Below are 16,917 nucleotides of genomic sequence, written 5' to 3'. Positions count from 1 at the left end.
ATGTCAAAGCGATAAACAACTACCTGACATTCAGAAGACATCTTAAGGCAGCCCTGTTCAGGGAAGTTTTTAACATGTGATATTTTACTGTATTTTTGGTTTCTATGGAAGCCGCAGAGTGGCTGGGAAGGCCCAGCCAGATGGGTGGTGTATAAATAATAAATTATTATTATTATTATTATTATTATTATTATTATTATTACTCCATTCTGTTGATAATTTTAGGGGTCATTTTGTATACAAGCCCTTGGAATATCCTTTTTTGTGATAGGCAGTGACCAGGAACCCAAAACCACATGCAGCATTCCCAATCTGGATATGTCACCAATCTATAGGAAGCTACTCTGAGATCCAGCTCTGAGGGCCTTCTGGCGGTTCCCTCATTGTGAGAAGTGAGGTTACAAGGAACCAGACAGAGGGCCTTCTCGGTAGTGGCACCCACCCTGTGGAACGCCCTCCCATCAGATGTGAAGGAAATAAGCAGCTATCTTCTCTTTAAAAGACATCTGAAGGCAGCCCTGTTCAGGGAAGTTTTTAATATTTAATGCTGTATTGTTTTTAACACTCGATTGGAAGCCGCCCAGAGTGGCTGGGGAAACTCAGCCAGATGGGTGGGGTATAAATAAATTATTATTATTATTATTATTATTATTATTATTACTCTGATACTTGTTCTTTTATGCCCTCTTCTAATCAATCCTATTCCAGTGTTATTTTTCTAGAAAAATAATTTCCAGAACTCACCATGAACACCTCCCTTGTTCTCTTATAATGGCAATGGTGCCCACCTGAGAGGTGCTGGAACTGAGTTTCATCGAGTTGTGGTTGAAGAAAAGCTCTGAACGGTGCCCTTCTCACCAAGCTGTAATTTAAAAAAAGACTCCATCTATTTAATCTGTCAGATGGGGTTAGGCACAAAGACTTCCAATACAGCTTAAATTGTTTCATAAAAGTGAAATCGTTTAAATAGATTAGATAAACATATCAAAGATGATGAAGGAGCACGATAAAAACAATAAAACGATAGTAAAACCAACCATTTAAACAGCAGGAAAAACCTCAAACAAATCATAAAACCAAAAGCAGTAAAACCAGCTAGACGGTTTTCCGTAGCATTCTAGCAGCCTCATACATGCTCTGAAATTCCAAGACACCCAAAAAATTGATGTGGTTTTGAAACTGACGGCTAAAACCATCAGTTTCGAAAGGTTCGATCCAGCTTCTTCTTCTGGACCTAATGGTCAGGGGTCCCTTTACCTTTTTACTTTATTTACAGATGTTGCTGAACCACATTGCCATCATCCTTGGCCTCTGTGGTTCAGCAATGTCTGGGGAGCCAAAGTTTCCCCACTCTTGATTTAAACTGGCTGGCAGCAGTTCCCAATGGTTTCAGGAGGAATCTTTCCCAGTCCTGTCTAGAGATACCCAGGACTGAAGTCAAGACATTTTGCCATTTGCATGCCAAGAATGTGTTCTACCACTAAGCTATGGCCCTTCCCTTTTTGCAGTTGGCTGGATACCCTCAGCCTGAAATTTGTGTTGAAGGCGGTGCCCATGTTTGTGGTTTAATCTCGTGCCCCTCTGCCATGAGTGTGAAATGCAAGGATGTGGTATTTGCGGGCAATGCGCAGTGAAGGTATGCTGTACGGATAAGACAACCTTTTATGGAAGCTTGTGGAAGCTTGTGGTTACCTTAAAAAACAAAAGATTGCTAATTTCAGTGCTAGAAACAAAAATCACATTTGTTTAGAAGAGAATTGCTGGGTTGTTCTTTTTAAGTGTTTGTTGTTGTCGTCGTTGTTGTTGTCTTGCTAGCAGCCCTGAACATTTTAGGAAAAGCAGGATATAAATGTTTTAAAATCAATCCGCACACAGTGCAATGTCCCTACAGACCGCTTGAAAATGGCTGAGGGTCTTGGCAGGCTGCTTCATGGCTTTTTTTCTGCTTGTTGTAACAATTATAAGGCATTGTGCTAGATGCTGTATGATTTTTACTTAATTTATTTCATAAACTTTATACACGGCTTGACTGTAAAAAAAAAAAGTTTACGAAAAGGTAAAACAAAATTACAGAACAAAATTACAATACAGTGGTACCTTGGGTTACATACGCTTCAGGTTACAGACTCCGCTAACCCAGAAATATTACCTCGGGTTAAGAACTTTGCTTCAGGATGAGAACAGAAATCGAGCAGCAGCGGCGCAGCGGCAGCAGGAGGCCCCATTAGCTAAAGTGGTGCTTCAGGTTAAGAACAGTTTCAGGTTAAGAACAGACCTCCAGAATGAATTAAGTTCTTAACCCGAGGTACCACTATTAAAAACAGATTAAAATCCACATCCGCGTTTCTAAGCATCTGGGTAGGCTTGCCTAAACAAAGATGTTTTCAGCAAGCACCAAAAAGAATACAGAGAAGGTGCCTGATTGATATCAATAGGCTGCGAGTTCGAAAGTGCAGGTGCTGCCACGTTAAACAATCAAGTTCTTGAGATTCTTGCATTGCATTGGGTTGGACTAGATGACCCTTGGGGCCCCCTTCCAATTCTACAGTTCTACAGTTTGATTTATTATATGTTGCATTTGATTGCATTGCGGCATGAACTCCATAGAACTGCAATACAAATGCAACACAAGACAAAAGAAGAAGTAATAGAAATACAATTAAAAACCAATAGGAATATTTTATTTATTTATTTGCATTTATATCCTGCCTTTCTTCCCATTTCTCCATATAAATCCTCACAACAACCCTGTGAGGTGGGCTAGGCTGAGAGTTCTTAGACTGGTCCAAAGTCACCAAGTCAGCTTCAGTTCCTGCCTTCTGGTAATAATGTTCCAGCAACTGCATCACACTGGCTCTCACTATACCAATCCAGGTCTCACGCCACACAGGATGTGCCTGTTGCGTGGCGAGTTCCCGCCTCCCCCCTCAGAAATAAAGACACGAGACACAAGAATTCGCGTTAATGGGTCAAATTAGGCCACAACTTTATTGATTACAGGAATTGAGTGGTATTGGCTTAGGCCAGGGGTCTGCAACCCGTGGCTCTGGAGCCACATGTGGCTCTTTTACACCTTTGCTGCGGCTCCGGGGCGGATACTAGTGAGGGGAGGAGGCGCATTGTGCGCCCCGAGACTCCCCACAGTGGCAGGCGCTGTACTGGCTGTGACGTCGCATGGGGGCGGTGCGTGCGTTAGTCACGCACCGTCCCGACGTCACTTTCCCGCCCGCTGTCAGATCGTGGCTCCGGAGATATGTTTGTTTTAAATGTCGCAATGGTTTTGCGGCTCCCAGGTTTTTTTTCCTTCGGAAACGGGTCCAAGTGGCTCTTTTTGTCTTAAAGGTTGCAGACCCCTGGCTTAGGCATTGGTCCTAACAACTAACCGGCTTCAGCCCGGTTGCTTGAAGTCTGGTGAGGGTTAACCACCAGTAGGGGGAGTCCTGCTGAGGCATGTCAACTAGGAGCTCCCAAAGGAGTTACCGCTTGGGGGCGTGCCATGGGCCCACACCTCCATAGGCTTAGGACAAGGCCATGCCCCCCCCCCCCGGAACCCTTTAACGGACTACCCTTATGTTTGGGGGAAGGTGATGGCGCTTCCTTCTCCCCCTTCATCTGCACAACAATAGAACCCTACCCCTACCAATGCCTAACTGCCAATACTGCGAAGTTGTGACGGTTTGCTACGAGGTAGGCGAAAACCAAGTGGCTGGTGTGGTGCCAATCTGCCAGTTGGGAAAATTCCTACCATCGTTCATTGGGCAGCGAAGCGGGCAGCTGCAGCTGGCTTAGGGCGAGGGCTGAACTTACCTTCAGATGTGCACATGGCTTGGATTGGTAAGAGAGGGGTGTGCTGGGCTGAGCTGATGCCGGTCATCAAGTCCAGAATTGCAATCAAAGGCCCTCCTGATGCCTTAGGTATACAGCTTGGGGAAAATTATTTAGCCTACCGTAAAACCATAGACTTGCAATGGCACGTGTTTAGGGATTTCGATGAACTACTTACCTCTTACCCCGAGGATTCCCCTGGTATCACGGGGGCTGAGGCCAGCCCCCGTGTGTGTGGGGAAGGGGCGTGAAGCCCACAACCCCACCTCCTCCCTAGCTCGGAAGTGGCTTTGTGTTAAACAAAGTTCTTTGATGTTCAGTGTAATATTTGTCAGTTTGAGTCTGAGGTCAGATTCAGCATTCAAGACTTCAGAATGCCTTGAGCTCCTTTGGGAGGGAGGCTGGTATGTAAATAGAATGAATGAATGAATGAATGAATGAATGAATGAATGAATGACTTGTGCCTGCCATTCACAGCTGCTGCTCCCCCCATTCCTCACACACCTGCCATGGACCACCTGCATGAAGCTTAAGGACCACAGGCAGCCCACGGACCACAGTTTGGGAACCCAATGCAGAGTACCTATTGTAGCAAAAACGAACAACCTTGCTCTGCTGTTGAGCTACAAATTGACCTTGTTCCTGCAGTGAGTCAACCTGCAGATACATTCCATCAAGCCGCTGTAGACAGCAATGTGTCTCAGCAGCAATGAGTGGGAAAACAGGAATGTGTGGGATCTAACAGGCCAAACGTGCACATAGAAAAACTGGAATTAAAGACCCATTTGTGATACAGGATCCCAGTCTGGAAGGACGCTAGATGAATTTGTAGAGAAGTCCTAAGAAGAAGAACTTTGGTGGATCATATCAAAGCCTTCTCTTCTCACAGTCGTCCTCCAGAGTCCTATGGGAAGCTCACAAGCAGAGCATGAGCCCAAATCCTTTCCCCCTTTCCAGCTTGTTTTGAGCTTTGACCTCCCTGGACAAATGTTTTTTCCACTTCTGTGTTCCATTGTTGCCCCTTCACTTCTCCATATTTACAGGAGTCAACAGAACTAAAAAGGCATCTACAGTTTTAGCAAAACCAGGATGTTTTTAACTTACTCGTGGAAAACCCCAGACGGAAAAGAATAACCCTTCCTTGGAAAGTCCGAACAGCTAAACTAGTGTTGAAAACGCAGTTAACAAAATCAGTTGAATGAACAGACACTTTGAATGAATGACAACTTGGAAGGAAGCACACCCTGTAACAAAAGCACATACATTACCAGACAACCTCATTTTGCCAAACCTGCTATGGAATTTATTTAAAGGACAATGCTAAATGAGAAAGGGAAGGTATGCCTATTTCAATGGTGATATTCATCTTCTTGTTAAAAAGAAGAAGTCACTTAGACTTTAAAAAAAGAAGTTCTGGAATATTAAAATGCACTTCCCCATACAGGGCTGAACTTCTTCCACGTGAAGGACCATGGAGATAAGGACACGCTAACAGAACCTTGTTGTTGTTGTTTAGTCGTTTAGTCGTGTCCGACTCTTCATGACCCCATGGACCAGAGCACGCCAGGCACTTCTGTCTTCTACTGCCTCCCGCAGTTTGGTCAAACTCATGCTGGTAGCTTCGAGAACACTGTCCCACCATCTCGTCCTCTGTCGTCCCCTTCTCCTTGTGCCCTCCATCTTTCCCAACATCAGGGTCTTTTCCAGGGAGTCTTCTCTTCTCATGAGGTGGCCAAAGTATTGGAGCCTCAGCTTTAGGATCTGTCCTTGCAGTGAGCACGCAGGGCTGATTTCCTTAAGAATGGATAGGTTTCTTCTTGCAGTCCATGGGACTCTCAAGAGTCTCCTCCAGCACCAACAGACCCTAGGCCACAACAAAGGCATGCATCAAGGTGACAAAGGAGATGTTTCCTGGGTACAGTTTCATGTGTGCAAGCTCCACCCAATTAAAAAACTGCACAATTATAGGTGTCGCCTTTCAGGTTTTGCTGGGAACACCTAGAGACCAGATATGGGCAGTGGTTGAAGGCAGGACCAGCAGGTGAGGCCTCACAGCTCCCAATACACCTGCGGGGCTGGGAGGTAGACACAGGGCTGTTGTTTGAACTCCACCCTTCATGCTGTGCATTTTCAAAAAAAGAAAAAGGATTTGGTTTTTGTTGTTGTTGTTGTTGCTGCGATGTCCTCCAGAACTCCTAGGCTCTACCAGCTAATCATCAAACTCTGGACATTCTGTGGCATTACTCTGAAGTACCAATCACAAGAACAGGGTTGCCAACTTGAATAAAATATGGGGGGGGGGGTTAGAAACAAGTGAGCCCTGCCCTGTATAATCAATCACATGACATGGCACATGCACACCATTTGAATGACAGTAAAGGGACCCCTGACCATTAGGTCCAGTCGTGACCAACTCTGGGGTTGCGGCGCTCATCTCGCTTTATTGGCCGAGGGAGCCAGTGTACAGCTTCCGGGTCATGTGGCCAGCATGACTAAGCTGCTTCTGGCGAACCAGAGCAGTGCACGGAAACGCCGTTTACCTTCCCACCGGAGTGGTACCTATTTATCTACTTGCACTTGTGTGCTTTCGAACTGCTAGGTTGGCAGGAGCAGGGACCGAGCAATGGGAGCTCACCCCGTTGAGGGGCTTCGAACCGCCGACCTTTTGATTGGCAAGTCCTAGGCTCTGTGGTTTAACCCACAGCGCCACCCGCGTCCCTTTTGAATGACAGTGCCCATCCTCAAATATTTTATTGAGGGGGCCGAAGAGACCTCAGTGGCTAGGAGCTGGCTCCTGTGCATAAGAACAGAAGAAGAGCTTGCTGGATCAGGCCCATGGCCCATCTAGTCCAGCATCCTGTTCTCACAGTGGACAACCAGATGCCTGCCTGAGACTCTCAAGCAAGACCTGAGCGCAAGAGCAACTCTCCCCTCCTGTGGTTTCCAGCAACCGCTATTCAGAAGCATTGCATAGCCATTCATGGCCCACTCCTCCATGAATTTGTCCAAACCTCTTTTAAAGCCATCCAAGTCTTGGGCTCCATGATCACTGCAGATGGTGACAGCAGCCACGAAATTAAAAAGACGCCTGCTTCTTGGGAGAAAAGCAATGACAAACCTAGACAGCATCTTCAAAAGCAGAGACATCACCTTACCAACAAAGGTCCGTATAGTTAAAGCCATGGTTTTCCCAGTAGTGATGTATGGAAGTGAGAGCTGGACCATCAAGAAGGCTGATCGCCGAAGAATGGATACTTTTGAATTATGGTGCTGGAGGAGACTTTTGAGAGTCCCATGGACTGCAAGAAGATCAAACCTCTCCATTCTGAAGGAAATCAGCCCTGAGTGCTCACTGGAAGGACAGATCCTGAAGCTGAGGCTTCAGTACTTTGGCCACCTCATGAGAAGAGAAGACTCTCTGGAAAAGTCCCTGATGTTGGGAAAGATGGAGGGCACAAGGAGAAGGGGACGACAGAGGACGAGATGGTGGGACAGTGTTCTCGAAGCTACCAGCATGAGTTTGACCAAACTGTGGGAGGCAGTGGAAGACAGGAGTGCCTGCCATGCTCTGGTCCATGGGGTCACGAAGAGTCGGACACGACTAAACGACTAAATAACAACAACAAAATTCCTGGGCGTAGCCAGGATTTATGTTAGGGGGTCGCGACAAAATCGGGCTGCCTACGAAGTGATTGGTCAGAGAGTTAAGTATTTTTATTCATTTACTTGATTTAGGGGGGCAGCTGCTCCCCACCCCTCCTTGGCTACCCCTTTCTGTTATCTGCCCTGGCTCTCCCAGCATTCAGCTTCACTGAGCGCAACGAGAAAGGGACCAAAGCTGTTCATTGCCCACCTTCTCCAATCTGCCACGCATGATTTTTTTATAAACTTCCGTCGTGTATCCTCTTCCTGGCTTTTTCTTCAAATAAATCCCTCGCTTTGAAAATCATTTGGCTCACACCTCCTGCGATGCCTACTCCAGGCTTTTTGCTACCACTGAGGAGAGAACAAGTCCTGGTCATTTTCTTGCTCTGCCTCGACTTCTCTCCCTGCGCTCCAGAGTAGGAAAACCCGCCTTCTGGAATTTCCTTGCGCATCTCTAACCACCTAACCTGATGCAAGTTAGACGGAGTTTCCAAAGGCGCCCACGCGGGAGCGGGGGAAGGTGGCGGGCGTGGTAACCTCGCCTTTCCCCTCCTCTTCCTCCTCCTCCCTGCTTTATAACCCTGGGTGCTCTCTAGAAAATTAGAAACCGCGCTGCGGCCAGCCCAGGGAGAGGGACAGAGAGAGAGGAAGAGGAACCATCCCGTCATCCCCGATCCAAAGTCAACCAGAATCCGCTGTAAGTCCTTCTTGCCCCGCTCCCCAACTCCTGATCTCAGGGCTGGGTCCTTCTCTCCCTCCACGTGGCTGATCTCAGACCGCCTTAAGGGGGTCGCCAGCCCCTCTTCCCCGCTTGATATCCGCCTGCCTTGCGCTCTGCTGGGAGCCCGGGAGCTTGCTGTAAACCGAGCTCTCCGGTTGGTCTTGTGCAACAACAAACTCTCCAAGTGAGTCCAGCCAGGACTTGTTATTTTTCGCCCCTCTGGCTGATGCCCCCCGATGAACTGATGCCCTTCTAGCTGCAGCCTTCACAGGCTCATCCAAAATTTGCCCCTGGAGCTCCCGGAACAGGGAAGAGGGTGGCTGGTGTAAAGAGTGTTGTGTCACTTCGTTGCAGCAACAATGTGTGAAAATTAAGTTAAGCCGGGCAGGGCTGGGTTTGGCAAGGTCTGTGGTGGTTTGCTGTGGAAGCCTAACCGTGTCTACTCAGAAGTAAAGCCCACTGAATTCAGTGGGGCTTACTCCCAGGTAAGTGAGCTTAGACTTGCAACTGTAGGCAGTGATGGTCACAGCTTTGTTGTTGTTTAGTCGTTTAAGAGCATGCCAGGCACTCCTGTCTTCCACTGCCTCCCACAGTTTGGTCAAACTCAAGCTGGGAGCTTCAAGAACACTATCCAACCATCTCATCCTCTGTCATCCCCTTCTCCTTGTGCCCTCCATCTTTCCCAACATCAGGGTCTTTTCCAGGGAGTCTTCCCTTCTCATGAGGTGGCCAAAGTATTGGAGTCTCAGCTTCAGGATCTGTCCTTCCAGTGAGCACTCAGGGCTGACTTCCTTAAGAATGGATAGGTTTGATCTTCTTGCAGTCCATGGGACTCTCAAGAGTCTCCTCCAGCACAGCTAGTTGCTGCTTTGTATGTGTGACTTGGGCAGCTTGGGGCGGAGGACCTGTGACCCTCTTGATGTTGAACACCCATCAGCCCCAACCAGCATGGTCAGTGGGGGATGGTGGGAGTTGTAGTCCAGTTACATCAAGCAGGACACAGGTTTCCTACCCATGGTGTAACTATTGCACCCTGTAAACCAGATGTTGGTCATCTGGATCTGGCATACAGCTCCTGGTTATGGGACTCTGGTGGGACCTAAATTTTGAGATCCATTGACTAGCATTTTTGGGTTAGACTGTAACTCAAGTCAGCAGAGCCTGAGACTCGTGATCTCAGGGTCAAAGGTCCCTCCATTGCAGGGGGGCTTGGACGAGATGACCCTCGTGGTTCCTTGCAGCTCTACAATTCTATGATTCTGTGATCCAAATTGGAACTCCTGCTCAACTCAGAATTGCACAGAATAGAAAAGGGCACAGAGAGGTTTCCATGCAATCTTTGAGCTTGTCTCACACTGTTGACGCTAGTTCACACTAATGTCAAATACTGTACCTCTTTCACACTTGACATGGACAAGCACATGTCCTCTCGCATGCTCTGTGTGTGGATCGTGTAACTGCAATGTTGAATGTGGAATTCTGTAGTCTCAGTGATCCTAAGCATACTTACTCACAAGCAGACCTGGCCAATGTTTTATGTTTGCATTACTTTATTTAGTGTAAGCGAAGAGCAGATTAAGCTTATCAGGAAAATGACTCAACAACAGGGAGTTTCTGCTATTGCACAGGCTTTAAAAAACATAATCTGCCTCAGCTCTTCCAAGCAAACCCGACGAAAAGACCTTGGAAGTCATTGTTTTGCACTTGTTGAGAAGAAAAGGTTACTAAGAAAGAAAAAGTTGCACCCTTTAAATCCAGTTTGCTCACAGGAGAAGAGAGTGGGCTGGCATGCTTCTCTCAATACATGGCCAGGTCTCAGGAGCCTCTGATGCCTTGCTAAAATAAATGCAAAGCACCCAAAAGAAGACGCTGCTAATAGGTTTGGATTTACTAATCCGACAACCTAACCAAAGTAATAAGAGTCAAGCACAGTATAGTTACAGATAGGTAGCCGTGTTGGTCTGCCATAGTCAAAATAAAAAAGTTCCTTCCAGTAGCACCTTAAAGACCAACTAAGTTAGTTCTTGGTATGAGCTTTCATGTGCATGCACACTTCTTCAGATACACAGTATAGTGCCTTTCCTGTTCCTAAAAAGCTCTTGTGTAAATGGTGCATTCATTTCATGACTTGGAAATCAAAAGTGCTTTATCGCACTCATGTCCTGCTTGTGGATTTCCTACTGTCAACTGGCTAGCCACTGTGAGAGCAGGATGAGGGACTTCTATAGAAGCAATCATATGGGGGGGAGGGAATTCTGGATGGCTGTCTGTCTGGGATTCAGTAGTTACAAGGTTCCTTCTCTGAGCAGGGAGTCTGTAGTTGCAAGAGTCTCACACTAAGCAAGGAGTTTGACTACATGACCCCCTAGATTTGCGGTGTCCAACTGGGTGATCGTGTGTGCTCCTACTTTTTATACTCTTTACTGTGCAATCCCATACATATTATATGCTCAGAACCCTTTGAGTTCAATGCATCTCACTCCCAAGGAACTGCGAATAAAACTGTATTGCAGCCTGGATTCTCTTAAATCTGCAATTGTACAGTGGTACCTCAGATTACATACGCTTCAGGTTACAGACTACGCTAACCCAGAAATAGTGCTTCAGGTTAAGAACTTTGCTTCAGGATAATAACAGAAATCTTGCTCTGGTGGCGTAGTGGCAGCGGGAGGCCCCATTAGCTAAAGTGGTGCTTCAGGTTAAGAACAGTTTCAGGTTAAGAACGGACCTCTGGAACGATTTAAGTACTTAACCTGAGGTACCACTGTATAAGCAAAAGGCATTTCCTTTTCAGTTTAGGAAAGTAAATATGCCACAAGCTGTTTGCCTCAGAAAAGCTCCGTCTGTAATCAAATAAGTTGTCCCTAATCCAAAACAGATGACTCGCATGAGCAAAGGTTTTGGAATGGGAGCAATGGTGGGATTGAAACATGATTTAGGAGAAAACGGAAAACGAAACTGAAAGGAGCAGCACTGGAAAGAGTATACTGTATACTGTTAACATATCATAGCAGATGCCATGCTGGGCTCCTTTGGGAGGAAGAGAAGTCGACACATGGGATAATGATAATAAATAAATTTAATTGTACACTTAGCATGGATCATTATTTAGGAAATCTACAGTGTGTCATTGGGAAACCTGATTTTATTCTGATTCAAATCAACTGCTCCCTTCCTTTTTTATAATGATGTGTTTGCAGACTTTAAATCAGTGTGGTGTAGTGGTTAAGAGCGGTGGACTCATAATCTGGCGAACCAGATTCACGTCCCCGCTCCTCCACATGTGGCTGCTGGGTGACCTTGGGCCAGTCACACTTCTCTGAAGTCTCTCAGCCCCACTCACCTCACAGAGTGTTTGTTGTGGGGGAGGAAGGGAAAGGAGAATGTTAGCCGCTTGGAGACTTCTTCGGGTAGTGATAAAGCAGGATATCAAATCCAAACTCTTCTCTTCATCAAGGCAATGCAAAGATTTTTAAACTAACTCACCCTGTACATAATCCTCTAATATAAACATGAAGTTTAATCAAGCAGCAGCTGGTATATTTAGTTGTCCATAGGCATGCTTACATGCATCGTTGTTTAGGAAATAGACGGTGTGCCATTGGGGGAACTTGATAATGATCAATTGTTCAAATCTGCTCCCCCCTTTTTTTCATGATGGTTTTTTAAAAATAAATTGCTGTTTTGAATTGCCTTGATTTAAAGTTTTCCAACCAACTCACCCTGCTTTACAAGGTCCCCGTGCATAACCCTCTACTAAAAAACACTGAGATTCCTAATTGCAGGTGGTTAAGGGATCCTCAGGGTCCCTTCCAACTCTACAATCATATTATTCTGTGATAATAAATATCATGTGAAACATTTTTTTAAAAAGTTTTTTTTAAAAAAGGGAATTCTGGAGTGCAGTTTAACAAAGGGAGAATTGCATGGTTTCCGCTATCCTTCTTGGGCAACATAAACTTGGAAAATTATACAGCCATTGTTTCTGAAATATAATTAGTGCTGCATCAAAGATGTATCCCTCCCTAGAGACGCCTGTCTAGCTTCTGTGTCACCACTAAAATAAACAAGAGAGTTTGCCTGTTTAAAAACACATTATTCCAGAAACCGTGCCATGTGACCGTTCCAGTGGCAAGGCTGCTGTCACTCACATGTCCCTGAATCATTTCTTCTTCTTCTACAAGTAATTGAACACTTTTCCCACTTCACTGGAAAATCTCAAAAGAGAAAAAGAAAGAAAGAAAAACAAACTCGGCTGAAGTCAGTGACAAATGTTCCATTGGGACCAATGAAATCAGTTGATGCTCACTGTGATTTTTCCATGAATTAGTGTGGGGGAGATTATGGGCATCATCATTGCACAGATGGACTTTCCCTTCCTCTCCCCCCCCCCACATTGCAGCCCCCACTCTCAAACTGTTCCAGAGCATGTTTTTTTAAGGGGTCAAGGGAACTGCAGAGAATGGGAAACCCATTCTGCTAATAATGGTGTCCATTCCACTGGCAGACCCAAAAGTATTTTGCACAAAAAACTCAAGTGGAAAGGGTAGCCTAATCTCACACTTCACAGTCCTCTCTATCTGAAGGGATGCCTGGTCCATGTGCGGTTTAAAGATAAAGAATCGTGGGGAGGGAGAGGAGATGGGCTTTGGAGTTGGGTACCAGACTGGGCACGTACACAGCTCAGTTGGCCACACTCTTCTCCAATATGGTAAGATGTGTTCCTATTTCCATGATAATAATTACTTCGAAATTTACATCTATATACAGTGGTACCTCTGGTTAAGAACTTAATTCATTCTGGAGGTCCGTTCTTAACCTGAAACTGTTCTTAACCTGAGCTACCACTTTAGCTAATGGGGCCTCCTGCTGCCACACGATTTCTGTTCTCATCCTGATCAAAGTTCTTAACCTGAGGTACTATTTCTGGGTTAGCGGAGTCTGTAACGTGAAGCGTCTGTAACCTGAAGCATCTGTAACCCAAGGTACCACTGTACATATAAGTTAGGGACGCGGGTGGCGCTGTGGGTTAAACCACAGAGCCTAGGGCTTGCCGATCAGAGGGTCGGGGGTTCGAATCCCCACGATGGGGTGAGATCCTGTTGTTCGCCGCAACCCCAGAGTTGTCCGCGACTGGACCTAACGGTCAGGGGTCCCTTTTCCTTTACATATAAGTTAGTGTGTACCGATTCCTTGTGTGTGTAGATCTGTGTTCTCTTTGGCACTATATCTTGGTGACACGTTCCCTGGGAGTCAATGGCTACCCTAGGAGATGAGGAGACCTCCCCTTTTGTGGTGTGTATCTGTTGTTGAGTAAGGACAAGCCATTACATTTATTTTTGCTGTAGGGGTTCTCTTGTGTGTGCTTGGCTCTGTACAGGCTATGCACCTAAAGTACATTCTCTCTCCCCACCCTGTTCCCCCAAGAATCATGGGAACTGTAGTTTGTTAAAGGTGCTTAGAATCATAGTTTTATGGAGGGTAAATTGCAGTTATCAGGATTCCTTGGTGGGGGAATAGGCTTTAAGTTTACGGTGAACCTCTAGCAAAATAGCACCTCCTCGTTAAAGGGTCCCTTGTGCTTTCCACACACCGATTTGCACTGTGTTCTCTGTAATATTATTCATCAATGCTTCCTGAATATTTCCCTTAGCTTAGTTGGGTGGAGAGCAGTGATGGCCAAACCATTAATCTGGGTGGAAGCTGGCGTGCTCCATTAATATAAAACAAGACCACACTGGGACACAGTCTGTTATTTTAAAGTTCCTGAATACCTGAAGAGGATACCATCATTCTAACCTCGGATGTTGCTAAAATAAAATGTATCCTTGACTGCCAAGAGTGCAACATGAAATGTGAAACTAAGGTCCAGACACCCCTTAGTCCCAACTGCTGTAGAAGTCTAATTAATTTTAATTTGTTATTGTATGAGTCTCATTCTACTCTAGGTACACAGGTGTGCTGTTTTTTTCTCTTTTGATAATAGATTTTCAGTGTTAACCTCAAGGCGTTCCGATTAAGACCATCTCCAATTACCGTATTTTTCACTCTATAAGACACACCTGGCCATAAGACGCACCTAGTTTTTAGAGGAAGAAAACAAGAAAGAAAATATTCTGAATCAAATGTTGTTGAAGAGGCTTTGCGTGGCTATCCCTGAAGCCAGGAGAGCAAGAGGGATCGCTGCACAGCAATCCCTCTTGCTGTTCTGGCTCCAGCGATAGCTGCGCAGCCTGCATTCGCTCCATAAGACGCGCACACATTTCCCCTTACTTTTTAGGAGGGAAAAAGTGTGTCTTATCGAGCAAAAAATACGGTATATCCAATTATAAGGGAATATGTTTTAAGCATCAGTTTCCTCAAATAAATTATCTGGATTGTGTTAGGGGCCTACACAGTTCCTGGCATGATTAGTTGTTGGCCATCAAACCTAAACCCTTTTTCAGCACCAGGGCCACTCCTCCTTGATTTTGAAGCCCCCACAACTATGATTTGTTCACCAAACCATAAGTAGTTGAGCTGGGGCACTATTGAATGCCTGCTAAGAGCTACATACCCTCAATCATTTCCTCAATTAAAATAGGAATGTCCTATTCCTAATAATAATAATAATAATAATAATTTATTTATATTCATCTAACTTGGTTGCCCCAGCCACTCTGGGCAGCTTCCAACATATCTGAAAACATAGGTAAAGGTAAAGGTAAAGGGATCCCTGACCATTAGGTCCAGTCACGGACAACTCTGGGGTTGCGGCGCTTATCTTGCTTTATTGGACGAGGGAGCCAGCGTACAGCTTCCGGGTCATGTGGCCAGCATAACTAAGCCGCTTCTGGAGAACCAGATCAGCGCACGGAAACACCGTTTACCTTCCCGCTGGAGCAGTACCTATTTATCTACTAGTACTGCATGCTTTCAAACTGCTAGGTTGGCAGGAGCTGGGACTGAGCAAGGGAAGCTCACCCCATCGCAGGGATTCAAACCGCCGACCTTCTGATCGGCAATCCCTAGGGTCTGTGGTTTAACCCACAGCGCCACCCGCGTCCCATCTGAAAACATAACAAACCACTAAACATTAAAAATACCCTTCAGATGTCTGCTAAAGGTTGCATAGTGACTTATCTCCTTGGCTCGGGGGTTGCATAACTCCATACCCTCCAACATCTCTCCATTGAAAATAGGGACATCTTAAGGAAAAGCAGGACATTCCAGGATCAAATCAGAAACTTTGACAGCTTCTATAAATCCGGGACTGTCCCTGGAAAATAGGGACACTTGGAGGGTATGAGAACATCACTCAGATAAGTGAACTTGTATGTGTCACAAATGACACGGTGTCCACTAAAAGTGCTGTTGTGCTACTAATTATTTAAATAAGTATCAGCTTTTTTCACTGTTTTGTTAAACACAGGAGCTGGTCACTGAGTGTGGTGTAGTGGTTAAGAGCGGTAGTCTCGTAATCTGGGGAACCGGGTTCGCGTCTCCGCTCCTCCACATGCAGCTGCTGGGTGACCTTAGGCTAGTCACACTTCTCTGAAGTCTCTCAGCCCCACTCACCTCACAGAGTGTTTGTTGTGGGGGAGGAAGGGAAAAGAGAATGTTAGCCGCTTTGAGACTCCTTAAAGGGAGTGAAAGGCGGGATATCAAATCCAAACTCTTCTTCTTCTTCTTCCTCCTCTGTCTAACCTTTGACCATTGGCTGTTTTTCCTTTTTGGCTTCTTGAATGCAAATCTGCAACCTGACAACTTCTTAATTGTCATTTGCAGGCTTAGAAGATGATGGGAATGAAAATGTTCACCATATTCTCTAGCGGTCCTGTAAAAGCCGAGGATTCGAAATCTAAGGTCCAAAGTGAGGCTCCCAAGCCTTCAACGTCTTCCGAATCAGAATTGGACTCCACGTCGATCGAATCCTCGACAGAAGAAGCTCCACCGAAGGACAAGGTGAAAACTGGAAGTCAAGGATTGCCTTCGAAAAACAATGCCACATGCCATTGTACTCCTGAGCAAAATAACAAGAAGAAAAAGGAGAAAATGAAGAGGGGATTCATTGATGGTCTGAAGTACAGAATAAAACCCTTAAGAGCAGAGAAGGACCCTCCAAATGAAAAGGAAAGCAAAACAGTTACAGGTACAGAATGACCACCCCGAAGGACCACCTGCCCCCAACATAAATTTGTCCATCAATTAAGATTCTCTTCTGACCAAATTTATTGGTCTCTTAGAGCAGGGGCTTCCAACATGGTCTCATGGGTGCAACGGTGCCCTTTTACATATGTTTCCAAATGTATAAAATACATTTAGAAATGCATACTCGAAGAAAAAAATGTTTTCTCATATAATAAAGAAAATGCATTCAAAAGCATGTGCTTATTTTAAAAAAGCATGTACCTATATACATATTTAAATATAGATTTTTCTGCAATTAAAAAAAACAAAACCTAAGACTGATGTGGAAAGAGGGTAGGACAGAGTAATGAATGAACATACGTGAACTTGGCATAGGCTGATCCCTCCATCCCTAGGTATCAAGAATATTGATGCTTCCTGTGTCCTTCCTGATCTAAAAATGCAAAAGGAGAAGGCAATAGAGCCCGTGCATGGCAAAAAGAAAGCTAGTACACCAGGGGAAATCTTCCAGCTCAACCCTTTGCTTGCTTTGCTCATTTTCTACTTGCAGGGAATCATAGACTCAAGGGGAGTGAGGACTCATTAGGACCCACAGC

At 45.5% G+C, this 16,917-nt stretch overlaps 1 protein-coding gene across 1 annotated transcript in view; it reads left to right on the top strand.

Annotated features, from left to right (window-relative positions):
• Positions 1 to 8,041: 8,041 nt before the first annotated feature.
• The window catches only part of TNFAIP2 (TNF alpha induced protein 2), a 33,525-nt gene continuing 24,649 nt past the window's right edge, over positions 8,042 to 16,917 (top strand). Inside the window, exons 1-2 of the mRNA XM_083518320.1 lie at positions 8,042 to 8,167; positions 15,959 to 16,322. Of these exons, the coding sequence (XP_083374446.1) occupies positions 15,968 to 16,322 (355 nt within the window). The 5' untranslated portion in view covers positions 8,042 to 8,167; positions 15,959 to 15,967. The remainder of the gene's footprint in view (positions 8,168 to 15,958; positions 16,323 to 16,917) is intronic.

Source organism: Podarcis liolepis (assembly GCF_965112155.1).
Source record: "Podarcis liolepis genome assembly, chromosome: 1".
Taxonomy (NCBI): domain Eukaryota; kingdom Metazoa; phylum Chordata; class Lepidosauria; order Squamata; family Lacertidae; genus Podarcis; species Podarcis liolepis.
Note: the sequence above shows the minus strand (reverse complement) of the source record. Positions and strands in the feature narration are given on the sequence as shown.